The sequence below is a fragment of the Anabrus simplex genome, chromosome 1 (assembly GCF_040414725.1).
Source record: "Anabrus simplex isolate iqAnaSimp1 chromosome 1, ASM4041472v1, whole genome shotgun sequence".
NCBI classification, from domain to species: Eukaryota; Metazoa; Arthropoda; class Insecta; order Orthoptera; family Tettigoniidae; genus Anabrus; species Anabrus simplex.
The window spans coordinates 723106779-723126261 of record NC_090265.1 but is presented as its reverse complement, the minus strand read 5'-3'; the positions used below and the strand labels follow the sequence as shown (position 1 = coordinate 723126261).

General features: G+C 38.2%; 1 protein-coding gene across 4 annotated transcripts in view; it reads right to left on the bottom strand.

Moving 5' to 3' along the window:
- LOC136872613 (uncharacterized) overlaps positions 1-19483 on the bottom strand; it is a 138376-nt gene that overhangs the window by 40219 nt on the left and 78674 nt on the right. For all 4 annotated transcript variants that reach the window (XM_067146416.2, XM_067146422.2, XM_067146431.2 and 1 more), the window contains one exon: positions 2230-2328. In XM_067146416.2, coding sequence (XP_067002517.2) covers positions 2230-2328 — 99 coding nt within the window. The remainder of the gene's footprint in view (positions 1-2229; positions 2329-19483) is intronic.

Below are 19483 nucleotides of genomic sequence, written 5' to 3'. Positions count from 1 at the left end.
TCAGAATTGTCTCCAAATGGCCCCTAAAAGCTCTAGAAAAGTCACTAGTCGTTATCATTGAAATTCTGTCACTAAATTACTAAAAAAAGATTCCATATCTAGCGACTAGTCTCTAGAATCACCGTGTGGGTATGGGCGCGCAACTGTGAGCTTGCATCTGGGAGATAGTGGGTTCGAATCCCACTGTCGGCACCCCTGAAGATGGTTTTCCGTGGTTTCCCCATTTTCACACTGGCCAAATGCTGGGGCTGCACCTTAATTCAGGCCACGGATGCTTCCTTCCCAATCCTAGGCCTTTCCTATCCCATCGTCGCCATAAGACCTATCTGTATCAGTACGACATAAAGCAAAATATTAAAAAAATCTCTAGAATGTACTAGACTGATGTGAATGAAGACGAACATAACACACGAGAATGAGAGGTTGACAATCTATATACGTGTCGCGATATACCCGGTTTCAATAAAGATCACACATTCGCGCACATTTCTCGCATTAATAAACGTCTATATTCCACTTGAAAGTGGCCAGTGAGCGAAGGACTTCTGGCCACTGGCTGAAATGGCAGGATTCGAAAACAAATTTTTGAAGTTCACCAAGAAATAAGCAGAAATCAGGGGAAGCAAGAGAATAATCGGGAGGCGGGAAAGTGTCGAAAATCGGGAGTCTCCCGCCTAAATGAGAAAAGTTGGCAGGTATGATAATGCCTTAATTACTGGGATAATAATAATAATAATAATAATAATAATAATAATAATAATAATAATCGTATGGCCTCAGCTACCGTGTGCAGACATTTCAATTTGACGCCATCTGGCTGTCGGCTCGTCAATTTCGACGTTCCGTTTTACTCTAGGTCCTCACTAGATGGCAGACCGAGTAAACCGAAACTCTCTTGGGCGTCTATGGCTGAGATTTAATGAATTTTGTCGGGTAAACATCAAATGTGTCACCAGAGATCTTTTACATGCCGACATCGTACGACATGGAGTGTCGAATGGACTTTTTTCCGCCCTTCAAAAATCCGACTACCTCTGCCGGGTTTGAACCCGCTATCTTGGGATCCGGAGGCCGACACTACCACTGATCCACAGAGGCAGCTAATTACTGGGATGATACTTATTATCTAAAGTGGTCCAAAAACTAGGTCACCGGTCCCTCATAATGGTACTAATCACTGGTAAAGCAGAACCATGGTGTTCCTCCTATAGTGGTATTAATTACAGGTAATGTACATTCATTGTGTTTCTCGCATGGTGGTACTAATCACAGATAATGTACTGTAGACCCATGGTATGTCGCACAGTGGCATCACTCACAGGCAACACAAACCTTTGGTGTTCCTCACATAAGGTTACTACCCACAAGCAACACAGACCAATGGTATACCTCACGTAGTGGGACTAATCACTGGCCACGTATATTCATGGTGTCTCACATAGTGGTAATAAATCACAGGCAATGTGGGCCCACGGTGTATCACACATCATGATAACACCCACAGGCAACACAAACCCGTGGCGTTCCTCACATGATACTAACTTCAGGCAGTGCAGGCGAATGGTGTTACATAGTGGTACTAATTACGGGCGCCAGCCAAACCCGTGGTGTTTCTCACATAGTGGCAATAATCACAGGCAGCACAGACTCCATGGTGTTTCTCATAAAGTGGTATTACTCCCAGGGAACGCAGGCCCACTATGATCACAGTGGAACCGACCAGTGGAACACGCACGATGATACTTATCACAAGCAACGCCCAGACTCGTAGTGTTCCTCACAATGGTAATGCTCCTACGTAATGTAGTAGACATGGCTTTCTTCGTAAGGTGGTACTAGTCACAAGTAACATCGACCCATGGTGTTCCGCACGTAATGGTACTAATCACAAGTAATACCATGGTTCTAATGTCATCGTGCCTTGGTCGCCCCTTTCAACAGGCAGGGGATTCAGTGGGCGTATTCTTTATCTGCGTCCCCCACACACAGGTGTTTCTACCTGAAGAGAGCAACATATGAAGATAAGGAGATTGTTCTTGTCCTGTGTTATCTTCCCCTTTTCTCCTTGACCTGTCAAGTGTTTTGCCTGTTGTGTCCCTTTCAATTTTCCTGTCTTTACATACGACAAGATTTGCACGATTTTTCTCCATTACTTGCAATGAGAAGTAAAGAAACTATTGTTGTAGACATCAACAACCACAGCAAGTTAATCTACATACGAACAGGTACCTTCATTAAAAGGAGCAGGTCCTTGTATCTCCGGCTCAGGATCAGCTGAAGATACTTTCATCTCACAGAGTTTAGCAAGATCACTCAAGGAATCAATTCCTGGAAAGAGAAGAAAAGTTATGAACTAAAAAACATCACAGTTTCACTACTAATAAAATTGACACAGGTTTCATGGAGAAAGAAAAAGAAAAACATGTGGACTTATAGATGACAGTCATTTGGACAATTATTATTTACTATTATTGAATATTTGTAATACTGTGTTTTCATTAGTATTACGTGAACTTTTGTAGCTTACCCTCCTTGAGAGAGCGAGGAAAACTTTAGTCGTCTTTTGCTTCTGACCTGACCAGCGAGTCAGACGTACTTCGGCGATCCTTCTGCCCAGGATGGGCTGCCTTGGGGTAAGCATTGTTAGTTTCTTTTCCACCTTAATTTAACTTCAATATATCTTCTTTTCTTTTCACATAGGAATTTACCCCTACACACCCAGACTCGCCACTCAATTATTAAAATGCCTTAGCTTTCCAGCTGAGCCTGCCTGTTTGATTGATTTTGGAGGCATTTCCCTTTCATTTAGTTTTGTAAACTGTATAATTAAATGATTAATTGTATTTCCCTCTGGGGTGGCCTCCAGTAACTTCGTGTCTCTTGTTGCACGCTAGTTTTTCCTCCACTCTGCATAGAAGTGTTTTTGGTGTGGGAGTAAGTTCACCTGGCCTCTGCATCAAGTTTGAGTATTTCTGATTTCCCCCTGGTTTCCATTATGTGGCGCGAAATGTCTGAAAGCGCCATTAACTTTCACTGAATATTGTATTTCTTATATCGTGTGTTTCCTTACTACCCTTAATCATTGTATTTTGGAAGTTGCATTGTGTTAGTATATATCTTTGCCTTAGCCTCTTTGATTTAAGGGAATTGACCTAAGCACATTGCATCCGATTTGATGTTTTTCAGATATTTTAACTTGATTTTGTATTGATGAAATTTATTCAAATTTTATTTTGGCGTAACTTTTATGTTGGGAAAATAATATAGACAAGAGATCACCATTGATTTTACTTAAAAGTCTGCAACCCATGTATCCCCATGGCCCTGGTAATGTTTCCCACACCAGTTCCATATCCGTTATTACAGTCGTCACGTTGTCCAACCTAATGTTTATTTCTCGATGCAGTTTCAGCTGGTGTTTTGTTTTGTCTTACAGGTTTTGTTTTGTTTTGTCTTACAGCTGTCCAAAGTACATATGATTTAAGCATATTATTATTATTTCTTTAGTATGTGTCATGTAGCCAGTTACCGGTTACGCATTGAACTGGAAGCCGGTTACAAAAATAAAACAAAACAAACTAGGTAATCCGGTAATCAACATTTTAAAATATATTACAAATTGTAAATCTGCCTCCTGCAGTCAAGAGCTGAAACTAAGTCATTGTGTGTTGGGTATCTCTTCACATACCCAACAGCAGATGGAGACTGATGATGATAGGCGATTATATATGCTCTCTGGATAGGTCTGGTGCAGTCTTGAGTTGATACTCATGGGCAACCTGCACATCTCCAAAGAAATTTAATGTTGAACGCAGCATAAAAACCCAGTCCCCGAAACAGAGAAATTCACTAATGAACAATGTTCCTTCGACCAAAGGCCAGGATATTAACTAGTTTGCCATGGAACCAGACAAATGAGATGCAGTGATGGCAACAAGCGTCTTCAGAATACCGTATTTACTCATGTATTAGACCCCTTTCTTTCCCATTTTTACAGCTAAAACAAGTAAAGGGGCATCCAATAGGCGATAACCTCAAATTTTGTGCAGTGAACACACGACTTCTAGGCTGTAAGAGCTATAGGTTGTACATGTAAACATTCTACATTGTTCTTTAACAAACCCATGAATGTATTTGAGTTATACTGGCTATTTTCGTTGGAAGGCAACATTTTTAAATGTAAAAGAGCAATAAATGGTGAACACTACTTTTAGGCCTATATATAAAACAAATATAGTCAGTTTAATTAATCATATATTGTCATTTGTTCCATCTCATTCATTCCTCTGGTTAGGTTGACATCAGGAAGGCCATAAAAACTCTATGAAGATTCGTCTCGCTTCATACTCAACCCCGTAGAGAAAAGGGATAAGTGTATCGTATTATACTATGCAATATTGATACAAAATAATTCAATGGTCAGTCATTTGTCTGTATCAGTTGAGCAGTAGGCCTACCACACAGTAAACCTGATCACTGCTTTCATTTTAATTGTCTTGCGCTGCTGAAGCCTGGTTTGAGATACTAGCATCTGGTGAACAACTCATACTGCCAGGTAGAGTAGAGTGGCTAGCAAGCAGTAGAGTGGCTTTCTGCTGTAGTGAAGTAACTACCACTCTCCTTCCCCCTCCACCAGAACCGAGCTCCGAGAACTGGCGGAGAAGGTCGAGAACGCTCGACTACTTAATTTCCATGTGTGCATGGACGATATTCCATGGAGTAGAGTAAATTGAGCATCTTTGCATTTGTTTTCACAGAAGAAGAAACTTGCAAATTTATAGAACTTTACTGAGAAAAGGAATGATTATAGAACATAAACAGCATTATTTACAGAAACAAAAACATGGAGGTGGGCGGCGGAAGAGGACTTTGTTAGGAAAATGGGTCAAGAGAGTTTTGGTATAATGGAACTGAAACAGAAAATTTTTTAAAAAATGCAATGTACCTTCAACTAAGAACTGATAAAAATTTGTAAATCTAAGAACTTCACGGTGTCAACGAGATACTAGCCGAGGAGCATTCTCCCAGAAATGAGAATGACGCATATGGGAAAATTGCAGCATTATCCTTAAGTGCATTACCTCGCACTCTTGCTGTTTTGGCGAAAAGTGATATCCAAAGAACATTTCACATGGTACAGGCTGGCTTGACTTGGAGCAAGTCCTCTACCAAGTAACAAAACATGGATATCTTCACTCCCAGCTGTTCATATGAATCTGATACCTCCACTTTGCCCATTCCACACTCTGTGTCCTAAGTCCAGTACTCCCTGCTTCCACCGCATTCATCAGTACAATCAGTCACTGTTACACCAGAAATACTATACGTGTCAACGCCAATCGATGTCGTCCTGTATCAAGCTTGGGAAGTGTCCAACCAATAAAAGTGAACAATGTGATATTTTTACAAATATAAAAAAATGTCTTACAAGGGGGCATTCCCTACTCATCACAACCGATTTCGCTCAAATTTATAGAACATGCAGGGCTTGGCTAGAAATAAAAGTACCCAAAGTGGGAACTCCAGACGGCCAAGCGTATAGAAAATAAAAATAAAAATGTTGACGCGGTTCTCGCACAGTATAAGCCACTTACGTTTGGGCACACGCCGAGCAGTTGTTGGCCTAGGGGTAAGAGCTTGGACTGGTAATTCGATGGTCGTGGGTTCAACTCACCATGTGGAGACTATTTTTCTGTCAAATTTTATATTATTCATTTTCCAATTACGTAAACAGGTGAATAATTCATTTTATTGATTTATTTATATGCAGAAGGCATAGAAAAGGTAAAATATTGAGATTTCATTGTTAGACTTTTTCTACCTGTACCAAGAATCTATTGCTTGTGTACAGGCGCCAGGAGCAACCTTCACTTGTCAGGTGAAAACGAATCTTACAGCGAAACGACTATTCACGTTTATGGCACATTCCCCAAGGAGGGGAGATAGCCAGTAAAGGAGAAAAAGGAATTTCTGTTTGAACGTTGGAAAAGTTTGCAACTGCAATTTTTCTACAATTGTGCGCTCATTAAAAAAAATGACGTCTTATATGTCTTTTGCATATAAATAAAATAAATTAAAGTCCGCCTCTGTAGTGTAGTGGTTAGTGTGATTAGCTGCCACCCCCGGAAGCCCGGGTTCGATTCCCGGCTCTGCCACGAAATTTGAAAAGTGGTATGAGGGTTGGAACGGGGTCCACTCAGCCTCGGGAGGTCAAATGAGTAGAGGTGGGTTCGATTCCCACCTCAGCCATCCTGGAAGTGGTTTTCCGTGGTTTCTCACTTCTCCTCCAGGCAAATGCCGGGATGGTACCTAACTTAAGGCCACACCTGCTTCCTTCCCTCTTCCTTGTCTATCCCTTCCAATCTTCCCACCCCCCCCCCCCCCCGCAACGCCCCTGTTCAGCATAGCAGGTGAGACCGCCTGGGAGAGGTACTGGTCATCCTCCCCAGTTGTATCCCCCGACCCAGAGTCGGGAGCTCCAGGACACTGCCCTTGAGGCGGTAGAGGTGGGATCCCTCGCTGAGTCCGAGGGAAAAGCCAACCCTGGAGGGTAAGCAGATTAAGAAAAATAAATTAAAATAAATGAATATAAAAATTGGGAAAAATATTCTCCACACGGGGAGCCGAACCCACAACTATCAAATTACTAGTCCAAGCTCTTACCGCTACGCCAACAACTGCTCGGCGTGCGTACTAACGCAAGTGGCTTATATGGTGCGAGAGCCGTGTCAATATTTTTTTTTTTCTATACGCTTGGCCATCTGGAGTCCCCACTTTGGGTACTTTCATTTCTAGCCAAGCCCTGCATGTTCTATAAATTTGAGCGAAATCTGTGGTGACGAGTAGGGAATGCCCCCTTGTTAAATAAAGTGAGTATTATCTCCCTTCTTTGTTTTACATTTTCACCCATTAGTACATAAAGTTAAATTTTTGTGTTTTATTTTAATTTATCTACACTTTCCACTCTTAATAATTGCAGAAACACGTTCCAACAATCAGAAAGTTCATACAAGTGATAGTTTTATTTATCGGACGGTATGCACTCCGGTCAGTATAACAACACTAGTTACTCAGCATTATATTGTACAACTAGCCGTTACCCACAGTTTCTCTCACGAGGATTTCGTAATTTGATAAAAATTACTTGTTCCTCGGCACTGCACTAAGACATTATCTGTAAATTCCGAAAGTATAAAAACTCACCGAAAAATTGCATTTCATTTACCCCAGAACCTCTTTGTATACCACGTTTGTGGCATTTCCTTTTGGGGCTAAGATGAGCAGGCTACTGGCAGACCTAAATCTGGAACACGGGACATGGAACTCTATGTGCGAGAAACAGTCCTCTTTTATGTTGGAAAAAAGTTTTCTTTGTTTCTAAAGGAGATTCCAAATACCAAATTTCACATCTGTAACATCTTAGTTTTTTGATATAAGTATCCTCAAAGAGAATTCAACCCTTTGTTCACTTATTTTCGATCTCTAGCTTAAGTTGATTTTCCAAAAACAAAAAGTATGTGTTTATTTTTAAAGGAGACCACAAATACCAATTTTCATGTCTGTAACATGTTAAGTTTATGAGATGTAGATATACTCATTATAAAAACTGCACCACTTCTTGGATGAGTGGTGAGCGTTGAGGTTTTCGGTTCACAGGGTTCCGGCTTCGATTCCGGACTAGGTCAAGGTTTTTAATCGCGTGTGAGTAGTTCTTCTGGCTCGGGGACAGGTTGTTTGTGTTTGTCCCAACATTCTCTTCTTCATATTCACTCAACACACCACATTACTAACCACAATAAGAACATGCAATAGTAATTACATCCCTACACATACGGTTGCCGTCTGTAAGGGCATCTAAGAAAGGGTCAATTTCACATGTGCGACACAGTTCGCACACGCAACCTCACAGGTATGGGTAAAACGGTAGAAGAAGAAACTCATTTCAAAAATTCACCTGCTTTTTTATTCTCTTTTATTCTCTTCATTTTCCAAAACAAAAACAAAAAGTGTGTTCATTTTCAAAGGAGATTCCAAGAACCAATTTTAACGTCTGTAACATCTTCATTTTCTGAGATATATGTATCCCCATAAATAATTCAACTCCTTCCTACCTTCTTTTCACCCCCACCCCCTCCCCCTTAAGTGGATTTTGGATTTTCTGAAAATGAACATTTGTGTTCTTTTTTTGAAGGGGATTTCAAAATATACCAGTTTTCATGTCTGTAACATGTTAGGTTTTTGTGATATATTGTAGATAATTTTGCTGCTGTAGAATCCTGCAGGTAACATTGCCATGGTTACAGCAGTTCATTACTTTACCCGATTCCTAGAGCAGGGGTAGTATGGTGCTAATATCTCCGTAACGGGTGGTTTTAGGGCCTTAAAACATGGTTTTTGGGCTCATGGGGCTTAACGAGTTTTGTTCTTTGTGTCAAAGGGATTAAATTGAGCTGTGTCTTGTCCTTGTACGACAAATTCTATATTTTGCCTATTGTTATATCTCCCCCGTGCCCCTCCACCTCGAATTGTTTTGAAAATAAAAATACAGCCCATATTACCCACTGGCAATGTAGCTTTCTATAGGTAGAGTAATTTTTAAAATCCGTTCAGTAGTTTTTGAGTCTATACGTTACAAATATACAAATTTTTCCTCTTTGTAATATTAGTATAGATAATGTTGCAAGGTAGGATTATCTTATCCAATTTACACTGTAAAGTAGATCTACAATTTCCACTAGAGACTTATCACAATACTGTATACGCTATTTACGGTTATGTATTTACTGATGACATCCACAGAAGCATTTCAGGTGAAGTCCAAACTGGTCAAGATGATCCACTCTTCGGGTGCCACTATAGGACTTTGTACCGCAATGAAAGTTCTTAGACACTTTGCTTTTTTTTTTTTTTTTTTATTACGCTGGACCACCTTGATGTGCCGCTTATCGTTTGTAGTTCGGACCAGCAGTGACAACACTTGTCATTCCAATGCACCAGCAACACACCACAAAACTCCTGCAGTCTTATGATCCCCTTCTTTTTCTTCTCTGCCTTTCTTTGAAGGGGGCACTTCTCTGTCTGGTTTTCTTGAAATGTCCCTGTTGCACTTATTCCCTTTGAAGGCTGGTGGCTTACCAATTTCAGGACTAAGTAGTTGTCTAAGAATATTGTATGCACCATGCTTGATTCAGTTCCACCTGCATCAATGAGAGGCAGGACTATACTTCCTCCAAGTCCAAATTACTTCAGCATTTCATTTTATATTGCTGTATACACTTGAAAAGGTGGCAAGGTATCCTATAGCCACTGGCAGAGAAAGAAGTCTAGCGGAATTACACAATTTTGCGCATCATCTGATGTGGCAAGGGGGGGACAGGAAAACAGTCACCAAATGAGATGTAGTTTGTGATCTTGTCCACTTTGGAGTTGCTTCTTTTGTGTTACAATTTGACCTACTAATGTTTTTGAATTTTCTATCAGGGATCTCTGAAACAGGGGTACTGGCCCAATCTTATGTATGAATATTTTTGCATGACAGCTTCCTTTTGCACAGTTGTCTGGTTTTTCAGTTCCACCTGTAAACTTTCAGTAATATTTGACTACAACTGGACCTAGACTTCCCTTTTTTCATATTCTGTTGAAGCAATTTGCCCTTCACATTTACTCAGAAGTAGGTTTTTACCAGTGTAATTTAGATAACCCTTGTACTCATCTGTCATTATTAACCGTTTCACACCAGTCATCAGGTGGTTTGATTTGCTGCTCCTCTCCAAATGTCGGTCCTTCCTTGAAAACTTCCAATATTTCACTCACCATCAAACTAGTATGGGAATACATATCTCAGACAGTAGGACTCCCTGTGCATAGCGTCCGATTTTCAGGACAGCTAAATTTATACGCCTCAGTCACATCAATAAGACATAATTGACTTTTTTTGCTAGTTGTTTTACGTCGCACCGACACAGATAGATCTTACGGCGACGATGGGATAGGAAAGGGCTAGGAGTGGGAAGGAAGCGGCCGTGGCATTAATTAAGGTACAGCCCCAGCATTTGCCTGGTGTGAAAATGGGAAACCATGGAAAACCATTTTCAGGGCTGCCGACAGTGGGGTTCGAACCTACTATCTCCCGAATACTGGATACTGGCCGCACTTAAGCAACTGCAGCTATCGACATCGGTAATTGACATCTTTGTGTGTCAGTAGATTCACAGGAGTGTCAACAATATGATCCATACCAAAGTTTACAATTATTGGAAATATTTGTTAATTCATAAATAAATATCTCGACTGTTGCACAAAACTCTGCACTACCTTGCCGCCATGCTCGCAGTAAGTGTGATTGATTCAACAATGAATGGTAAGGATAAAGACTGATGTATTCTTGGCTCTTGTTAGCTACAGCCTTTCTGAAACACAAGAAAGTATTGCGGGCTTAAAACCATGCATCAATATCACACAATTTTATATTTTATAACGTCCGATTTTTCGGACGCTATGCAGTAATGGGTTTTAATCCTAAATTTTGCAATAATGGGTTTTAATCCTAAATTATTTACCACGGAATCTTACCTTTATGAAAGCCTTTACGCTGCTGAAGACTGCATCACAAACTTCGGGAATAAACTTCGATATGGCCGGCTTTGAAACTTTGAAAAAGTGAGATAGGGTACGGTAGCTATTACCAGCGGCCAAGAACTTCAGTCACCTCAAGCTCACTTCTTGTGTTATTGCACCACTCATCACTGTGTCCTTTCTTTGAATTTGCAGTGTTATCGCATCTAACAATATCTGGAAGTTATCAGGCGTCGACCTCATGCACTTTCTGTATTCTTCTTTATCCTCTGTTGCAAGTTCTCTCAGAAGTATTGCTGAAGCCTCTAGTGTATCTCTCCTACTAAGCCAGCCTCTTACCCATTCCCTTCTTTCCTAAATTGCTTCTTTTTCTAACACTTTATTAAACACTTGCAGTAATATATTTACAAATGTCTTTGAACACTTCCTTACGATATGCTTATGCCTCGACATGGTGCTACGACTCTACTCACGAATGAACTATACGAGTGTCAACTCTACTAGACAATGAGCGTTACAAAAATGTTGCAAAGTTTGGGCTGGGAAGACTTGGTAGAAAGGAGACGAGCTGCTCGACTAAGTGGTATGTTACATTACATGTAATAAATATCATTTTTGGTCCGTATTGATGATATTTGATTGAAATAATAACATTAAGTTATTTATTAGACCACCTAATCAATACAAAATCGTTTTGGATGATTTACATAAATTTGTTAGCTAATAGTGGTACATGTTTCGCCTTCCCTGAAGGCATCATCAGCCATAGTCTTAACCTTAAATTAAAAATAAGCGTTTAATAACATGTAGTAATGAAATGAATTTTAAAATCTTGAAGAGATTTGAAGTAAAATGACATTTAAAATAACAATGATGGTTTGAAAATACAATGTGATGAGATACAATAGTGGAAGTATTAACAAAATTAACATTAGAAGGCTGCTAAAATAAGTACAATGGATAAAACAACAGATTGTTATACAACAAGTAGTAAGATTGCATAAAAGTAAAGTTGATAGTCTGGCGGTTATAATTAGACGATGGCGAAAAATCTTATATAATCAAAGTAAAGAAGAGAGAATAAAAGTCAAAGTTAGTCGAGAGATCCGAAGTTAATCATGATCTTGAAGATAAAAGACGAAAGTCAGATGCATATGGTGAAGTTGTAGAACACGTTGAGGATATGAAGTTGGTGAATAGAAGTTGAAGAACAGTTTCAAATAGGATCACTATGGACCATCTCAAAATTTGAAGTGATGTTCAAATGTTGTAAATTGTGAGTTTGTAGATATTCTAGTGGAAAAAGCATATACAAGTGGAATCTGTAAATGGAAGCAAGAAACGTAGAGATAATTGTGTGAAAAGATATTTGAAAAATATTGAAGTAGAATCGTATGCACTTACCATTTGACGGTGACAAAGATAGCTTGTAATATTATGAGTTAGAAGTATTTGCAACAGTAGACTTCTTGCTACGTGTGTTATAACTGAAGTTTTGTGCTGGAGGGGGATCTGTTTGTGTTGACGTAACTATTGGAGGGGGGCTGCTATTGGTGGGAGGGAAGGAAGAGAGTGTATTACTGCGCGTGTTGTAACGGTGTAAGGCTATTGGAGGGAGCGATGTTACGGTGGGTGTGGCTATGGGTTTATTGGTTGTATTTGAATTAGAGGTACTAGCGGCGGGGGGAAGGGAGGGGGGTATATTAGCTGTAGGGGAGGTGGGAACTCTAATTGATGTGAGGTTGAAGATTTTTAAGAATTTGTTGGTGAGGGAAGTTGATTCTCGTAATAAAATAAGAATCTGTTCATACAAGGGGCTTTTTTTTATCAATAGTGTCATTTAGATTTTTATCTTTATTAAAATGTTGGTCGAGGAAAATAAATAAGTTTTCATATTCTGTCATGAGTTTGCTTTTATCGACTCTTTTTAGGATATGGAGGTCTTGTTCTATTGTGGTGAATTTATGCCCGGTGTCCCTCATATGGTTGGCCATTGCGGAGAATTTGTTGTGTCTTTGGGCATTGTAATGCTCGGCGTATCTGGTAGAGAAGCTGCGGCCAGTTTGGCCAACATAAGAAAAATTACATGTAGAGCATTTCAATCTGTATATTCCTGACCCAGAGTAACTATTGTCTGTGATGTTAATAGAGTTGTGATTGAAGAATAAATTACGATTAGTGTTTTTTGTTGTGTAGGCTATTTTTATTTCGTGCTTAATTAATGAATTGGTTATCGGGTAAATGCTATGGTTAGTGAACGTGAATTTAGCGTATTTTGGTTTGACGGGTTTTAATGGAGTTAAATTGGTAGCTAGTTTCAGTTTGGTTTTATTGATGATTTTATCAAATCCATTGAATTTAGCTATTTCCTTGATGAATAGTAATTCTTTCTTTAAATTAATAGAGGACATAGGGATCTTTAATGCTCTATATATTAAACTGTGATAAGTGGCTTTTTTATGTGAGTTGGGATGTAAAGAATCATTTTTTATGGTTGTTGGAGAAAAGGTGGGTTTTCTGTATATTTGGAAGTCGAATTTGTTCAATGCTCGTGTGATTTTGATATCTAAGAAGTTCATAGAGTTATTGAACTCATCTTCTTTAGTGAATTTAATATTATTATTTAAGTTGTTGAGGAATGATAGTATGTTATTGCTGTTGTTGATTTGTTTATCAATGATAGCTATGGTATCATCAACATAGCGATGCCAAAGACAGAGTCCGTTGATGTTATTAATAATCTTACTATGTTCGAGATTATCTAAGTATATATCGGCTAGTATTCCAGATAACAGGTCTCCCATCGCTAGACCTTCTTGTTTGTAAATTTTCTTAATGAAGGTAAAATAGTTGTTGTCTAAAACGAAATTAAGTAATTTTAACCATTCATCAATTTCGATTTTACTCAATGTGCTATGTTTCAACAGATTGTTTTTTATGATGTTAATAGTATTGTTGATAGGGATATTAGTATACATGTTGGTGATGTCAAAAGAACATAAAACGTGGTTTGGTTGTAGACTGAACTTATTTAGGGAATTACAAAGTTCGATCGAGTTCTTTATGGGGTTGGAGTTGTGAAATTGAAGTGTTTTTTTAGGAATTTGTGTAGGAATTGAGAGGTTTTATAGGTAGGACTATTGATACTATTAATTATAGGCCGAATGGGGACATCATTTTTATGAATTTTGGGCAGTGATCTGACTGTAGGTAATTTTGGGTTCATTACAGTTAATTTCTGATAATCTTGATCATTTAAAATGAAGTTAGAATTTTTAAGAAGGTTCTTTAAGTTACGCTGTATTTTGTTTGTTGGATCTTTGTTAATTAAGGTATAGGTATTGTCTGAAAAAAAGGTTTCAGTTTTATTGATGTAATCTTGTTTGTTCATTATTACTATGGTGTTGCCCTTATCTGCTTTTGTAATTACTACGTTGTTATGGATTTTGGATTTCAGGTTTAGAATTTGTTTCGAGACATTGTAATTATTAGATGTTATGTCATTAATCAAAGTTGGGAGTTTCTTTTTTACTTCATATCGTACGTCATTCTGTTTATGAACTGGGATTTGTTTATCGATATTAGTTTCGGTTTCAGCGATGGTAGTGATGATGTCTTCTGCCTTTTTGTGATTAGGCCAATTATGTTTGATGCCTTTATCTAATAGATTTAATTCTTGGTTAGAGAAGGTTGCATTAGATAGGTTGATTGTAGTGGGAATGTTAGTCAAATGGGAAGGGGACACTTTGTTGTTTGTATTTTGGTCAGGAGTTTTACATTTGTTTTCTTGAAGACAAAGTAATTTATGGTTTAGGGTTTTCTGTTTCTTGTCTAATACGTAAGATAGTTTGAGGTCAGTGTACCTTAAAAATGAGCTCCATTCAAGTGGGGGTAATTTCTGAGAGATGGTCAAATGAGTCCTATATAATTGTAAATTTAGTAGAGATTTCTTCTTGTATAATAGTTTAATTTCATTTTTCAACCATATGTTGTTTACTTACTTTTGAGTGGCATTAGATTTTGATACCATAGCTATCATTGATAAACAAATCAACAGCAGCAATAACATACTATCATTCCTCAACAACTTAGATAATAATATTAAATTCACTAAAGAAGATGAGTTCAATAACTCTTTGAACTTCTTAGATATCAAAATCACACGAACATTGAACAAATTCGACTTCCAAATATACAGAAGACCCACCTTTTCTCCAACAACCATAAAAAATGATTCTTTACATCCCAACTCACATAAAAAAGCCACTTATCACAGTTTAATATATAGAGCATTAAAGATCCCTATGTCCTCTATTAATTTAAAGAAAGAATTACTATTCATCAAGGAAATAGCTAAATTCAATGGATTTAACACGAGTATGATTGATAAAATCATTAATAAAACCAAACTGAAACTAGCTACCAATTTAACTCCATTAAAACCCGTCAAACCAAAATACGCTAAATTCACGTTCACTAACCATAGCATTTACCCGATAACCAATTCATTAATTAAGCACGAAATAAAAATAGCCTACACAACAAAAAACACTAATCGTAATTTATTCTTCAATCACAACTCTATTAACATCACAGACAATAGTTACTCTGGATCAGGAATATACAGATTGAAATGCTCTACATGTAATTTTTCTTATGTTGGCCAAACTGGCCGCAGCTTCTCTACCAGATACGCCGAGCATTACAATGCCCAAAGACACAACAAATTCTCCGCAATGGCCAACCATATGAGGGACACCGGGCATAAATTCACCACAATAGAACAAGACCTCCATATCCTAAAAAGAGTCGATAAAAGCAAACTCATGACAGAATATGAAAACTTATTTATTTTCCTCGACCAACATTTTAATAAAGATAAAAATCTAAATGACACTATTGATAAAAAAAGCCCCTTGTATGAACAGATTCTTATTTTATTACGAGAATCAACTTCCCTCACCAACAAATTCTTAAAAATCTTCAACCTCACATAAATTAGAGTTCCCACCTCCCCTACAGCTAATATACCCCCTCCCTTCCCCCCCGCCGCTAGTACCTCTAATTCAAATACAACCAATAAACCCATAGCCACACCCACCGTAACATCGCTCCCTCCAATAGCCTTACACCGTTACAACACGCGCAGTAATACACTCTCTTCCTTCCCTCCCACCAATAGCAGCCCCCCTCCAATAGTTACGTCAACACAAACAGATCCCCCTCCAGCACAAAACTTCAGTTATAACACACGTAGCAAGAAGTCTACTGTTGCAAATACTTCTAACTCATAATATTACAAGCTATCTTTGTCACCGTCAAATGGTAAGTGCATACGATTCTACTTCAATATTTTTCAAATATCTTTTCACACAATTATCTCTACGTTTCTTGCTTCCATTTACAGATTCCACTTGTATATGCTTTTTCCACTAGAATATCTACAAACTCACAATTTACAACATTTGAACATCACTTCAAATTTTGAGATGGTCCATAGTGATCCTATTTGAAACTGTTCTTCAACTTCTATTCACCAACTTCATATCCTCAACGTGTTCTACAACTTCACCATATGCATCTGACTTTCGTCTTTTATCTTCAAGATCATGATTAACTTCGGATCTCTCGACTAACTTTGACTTTTATTCTCTCTTCTTTACTTTGATTATATAAGATTTTTCGCCATCGTCTAATTATAACCGCCAGACTATCAACTTTACTTTTATGCAATCTTACTACTTGTTGTATAACAATCTGTTGTTTTATCCATTGTACTTATTTTAGCAGCCTTCTAATGTTAATTTTGTTAATACTTCCACTATTGTATCTCATCACATTGTATTTTCAAACCATCATTGTTATTTTTAATGTTATTTTACTTCAAATCTCTTCAAAATTTTAAAATTCATTTCATTACTACATGTTATTTAGACGCTTATTTTTAATTTAAGGTTAAGACTATGGCTGATGATGCCTTCAGGGAAGGCTAAACATGTACCACTATTAGCTAACAAATTTATGTAAATCACCCAAGACGATTTCGTATTGATTAGGTGGTCTAATAAATAACTTAATGTTATTATTTCAATTAAGTGGCATGTTCCAAGCTGTCAGTGGAGAGATGGCGTGGGAGGACATTAGTAGATGAATAAGTTTGGATGGTGTCTTTAAAAGAAGGAAAGATCACAATATGAAGATAAAGTTGGAATTCAAGAGGACAAATTGGGACAAATATTCGTTTCTAGGAAGAGGAGTTAGGGATTGGAATAACTTACCAAGAGAGATGTTCAATAAATTTCCAATTTCTTTGCAATCTTTTAAGAAAAGGCTAGGAAAACAACAGATAGGGAATCTGCCACCTGGGCGACTGCCCTAAATGCAGATCAGTAGTTACTGATTGATTGAGTAGAGTAACGTAGCTACTCTACTATCCACTCTACTCTCCCCGTGTAAACCAGCCTTTAACTTCCCTGCTACTGGCGTCGTCATTCCATGTGACATCTTCACTGCCATTAGTGCCATCTCATCAGCCATGCAGTGTAATTGAGACCAAGAGCATTCGAGGTCCCATCTTTTTGAACCTATCAAAAACAATTTCGTTCCTGACTATTGAGTCCAAACTGTGTGAAGCATTCCCAAATGGTTTCTGGAGATGGTCTCCAATATTCCCAGCTGGTGTATGTGTAGCAGAAACCACTCCTTCAGAATAAAGACGTGTTGTTGAAAACTTGCCAAATCACCAGCTGATAACTAGCGTATGTTACGAGTTTTATTTCCGAATGTAATACATAGTGACTGGAAGCATTCTTTTCATAACTGCAGCTGTTGAAAACCACACCCTTATTTTTAAGTATATTTCACACTAGTTCTCTACATTTATCACATCAGGATTTACCTAAACAGCTGTAAATGAGATAAGAGACCTCACTGTTTAGGTTAGGTATGGTATCGCCCAGATAGTGCCAAAAGTTCCAAGACGAAAAGAATTAAAATAAGAAGTTTGCCGCATTTATGGATATCTATAGGTGTGGTGGTAGTGCGTTTTATTATCATAATGTTTAATTCCGTATGTTCGTTGTCTCCCATTTTTTATTAACGCATACCTTAGTATGTTTTGTCTGGAGTCTCCAAACATCATTGGAAGTAAGTTGGGACATAAAAAAATGAATATTGTTATTTGTTAGATACGTTGGCAAGTAAAACAATTTTGATTGGATTGTTTTTATCAGTTTTAAACCTCCTTTTCTCCCAAATAGCCCTATATTGGCCCGAGTTATGAGTTATTAACTATCACTATGTTAATGATCTCACCTGCCTGCATTAATAGGCCTAGCAACAACTGTGAATATTTCTTAACTAAAGTAAACTCATTTCCTCATCCCGAGGTGGTGCAGCTCTTTTTTAAGACAGGCCCCCAATGCAAGGAAGTTGCATGTACCATTTTTACCGCAAAAATCAACATTCCTGCCATTCTTAAATCTCTTCAATACGGTACCGGGAATCTAACTCAGGCTCCCGAGAACGGCAGCTAATCGTGCTAACCATTATGCTGGCGTTCATTCTCAACTACAAAACACAGACATACATGCATGACTAGTGTGTGCTTGCAACGCGCGGATCGGGACACGAAACTATTCACCTAATTGTGCGACATCAGAGCTGCATGAAGCCTACGTTACTATGGAGGCAGACATTCCTTAACTATGAAACACAGATGTACCGCATGACTTCGGCGCATTTTCACTGCGTGGGTCGTACGGACGAAACTATTCACAAATTTGTGTGATGTCTTCAGAGCTGCATAAGGCTTGTAGCTGCTTCGAAGCAGAATAGCTCTCTGATGAATTACGTCGGGGGAGGGGGGGGGGGGGGGTGACTTGTATGCGAGGTTTGTGTATTTCATTTTCCTTGTCTCGAAAAGCCAAGGGGGTCTAATACGTGAGTGAGTCTAATACACAAGTAAATACAGTATTTTGTTCCATTGAATTATTATTATTATTATTATTATTATTATTATTATTATTATTATTATTATTATTATTATTATTATTATTCATCTGTGAAACTTAGTAACATCACAGTTAGCTGTCTGTATAAACCACCTTAAGAATAATTGGAATTCTATTTCATTCCGTCTGAAAATTTCAATTTACAATTTCAGGAAAGGGAAGAACTGTACTTCAGAGGTATTAAAACTAACACAGCATGAAGATGGTTTTGAAAGGCAGCAGATCACAGGAGCTGTGTTCATAGTCCTCTAGACAGCTTATGATACTGTTAATCATCTCCTGGGAAAAGTCCACAATATTATCACAAAGGGCTATCACCTTACCTTCAGCATCAAAAACAAGCTTGAAAAGCACAGATTTTTCTGTTTTCCACGGGCAGAGAAGCAGATGGAAAAGACACGAGAAATAGGCCACCCCAAGGGTGCGTGCTTGCACCACTGCTGTTCAATATTTACATCACCGATCAATCGTCAGTTCATCACAAAATGGAACAGTAAACTTCATCAATGCAGACCACTGTTCAAGTGAATGATTTAGAGTTTGTCAAGTAGTTGTCTGAAGCTCTTAAAACACACGTACGCACGCACGCACACGTTATTATAGGAAGAACCAATTAAAACCTAATCTAAGATGCAGACTTTCACTTTCCATCTTAATAACACAGGCTTTCTCAACTTTGAAAGTCAGTTGGGGATGAATTCCACTGGCTAAAACCATTTGGAAGACAAAGTTATCAACTTGTGAAAATTTAAATTTATAATTCCACCTTCACAATATTGTAATTAATAAGACTACAGTGGAACCTTGGATTGCGAGCATAATTCGTTCCAGCTTGTAATCCAAAGCGCTCGTATATCAAAGCAAGTTTTCCCATAAGAAACAATTGAAACGCGGAT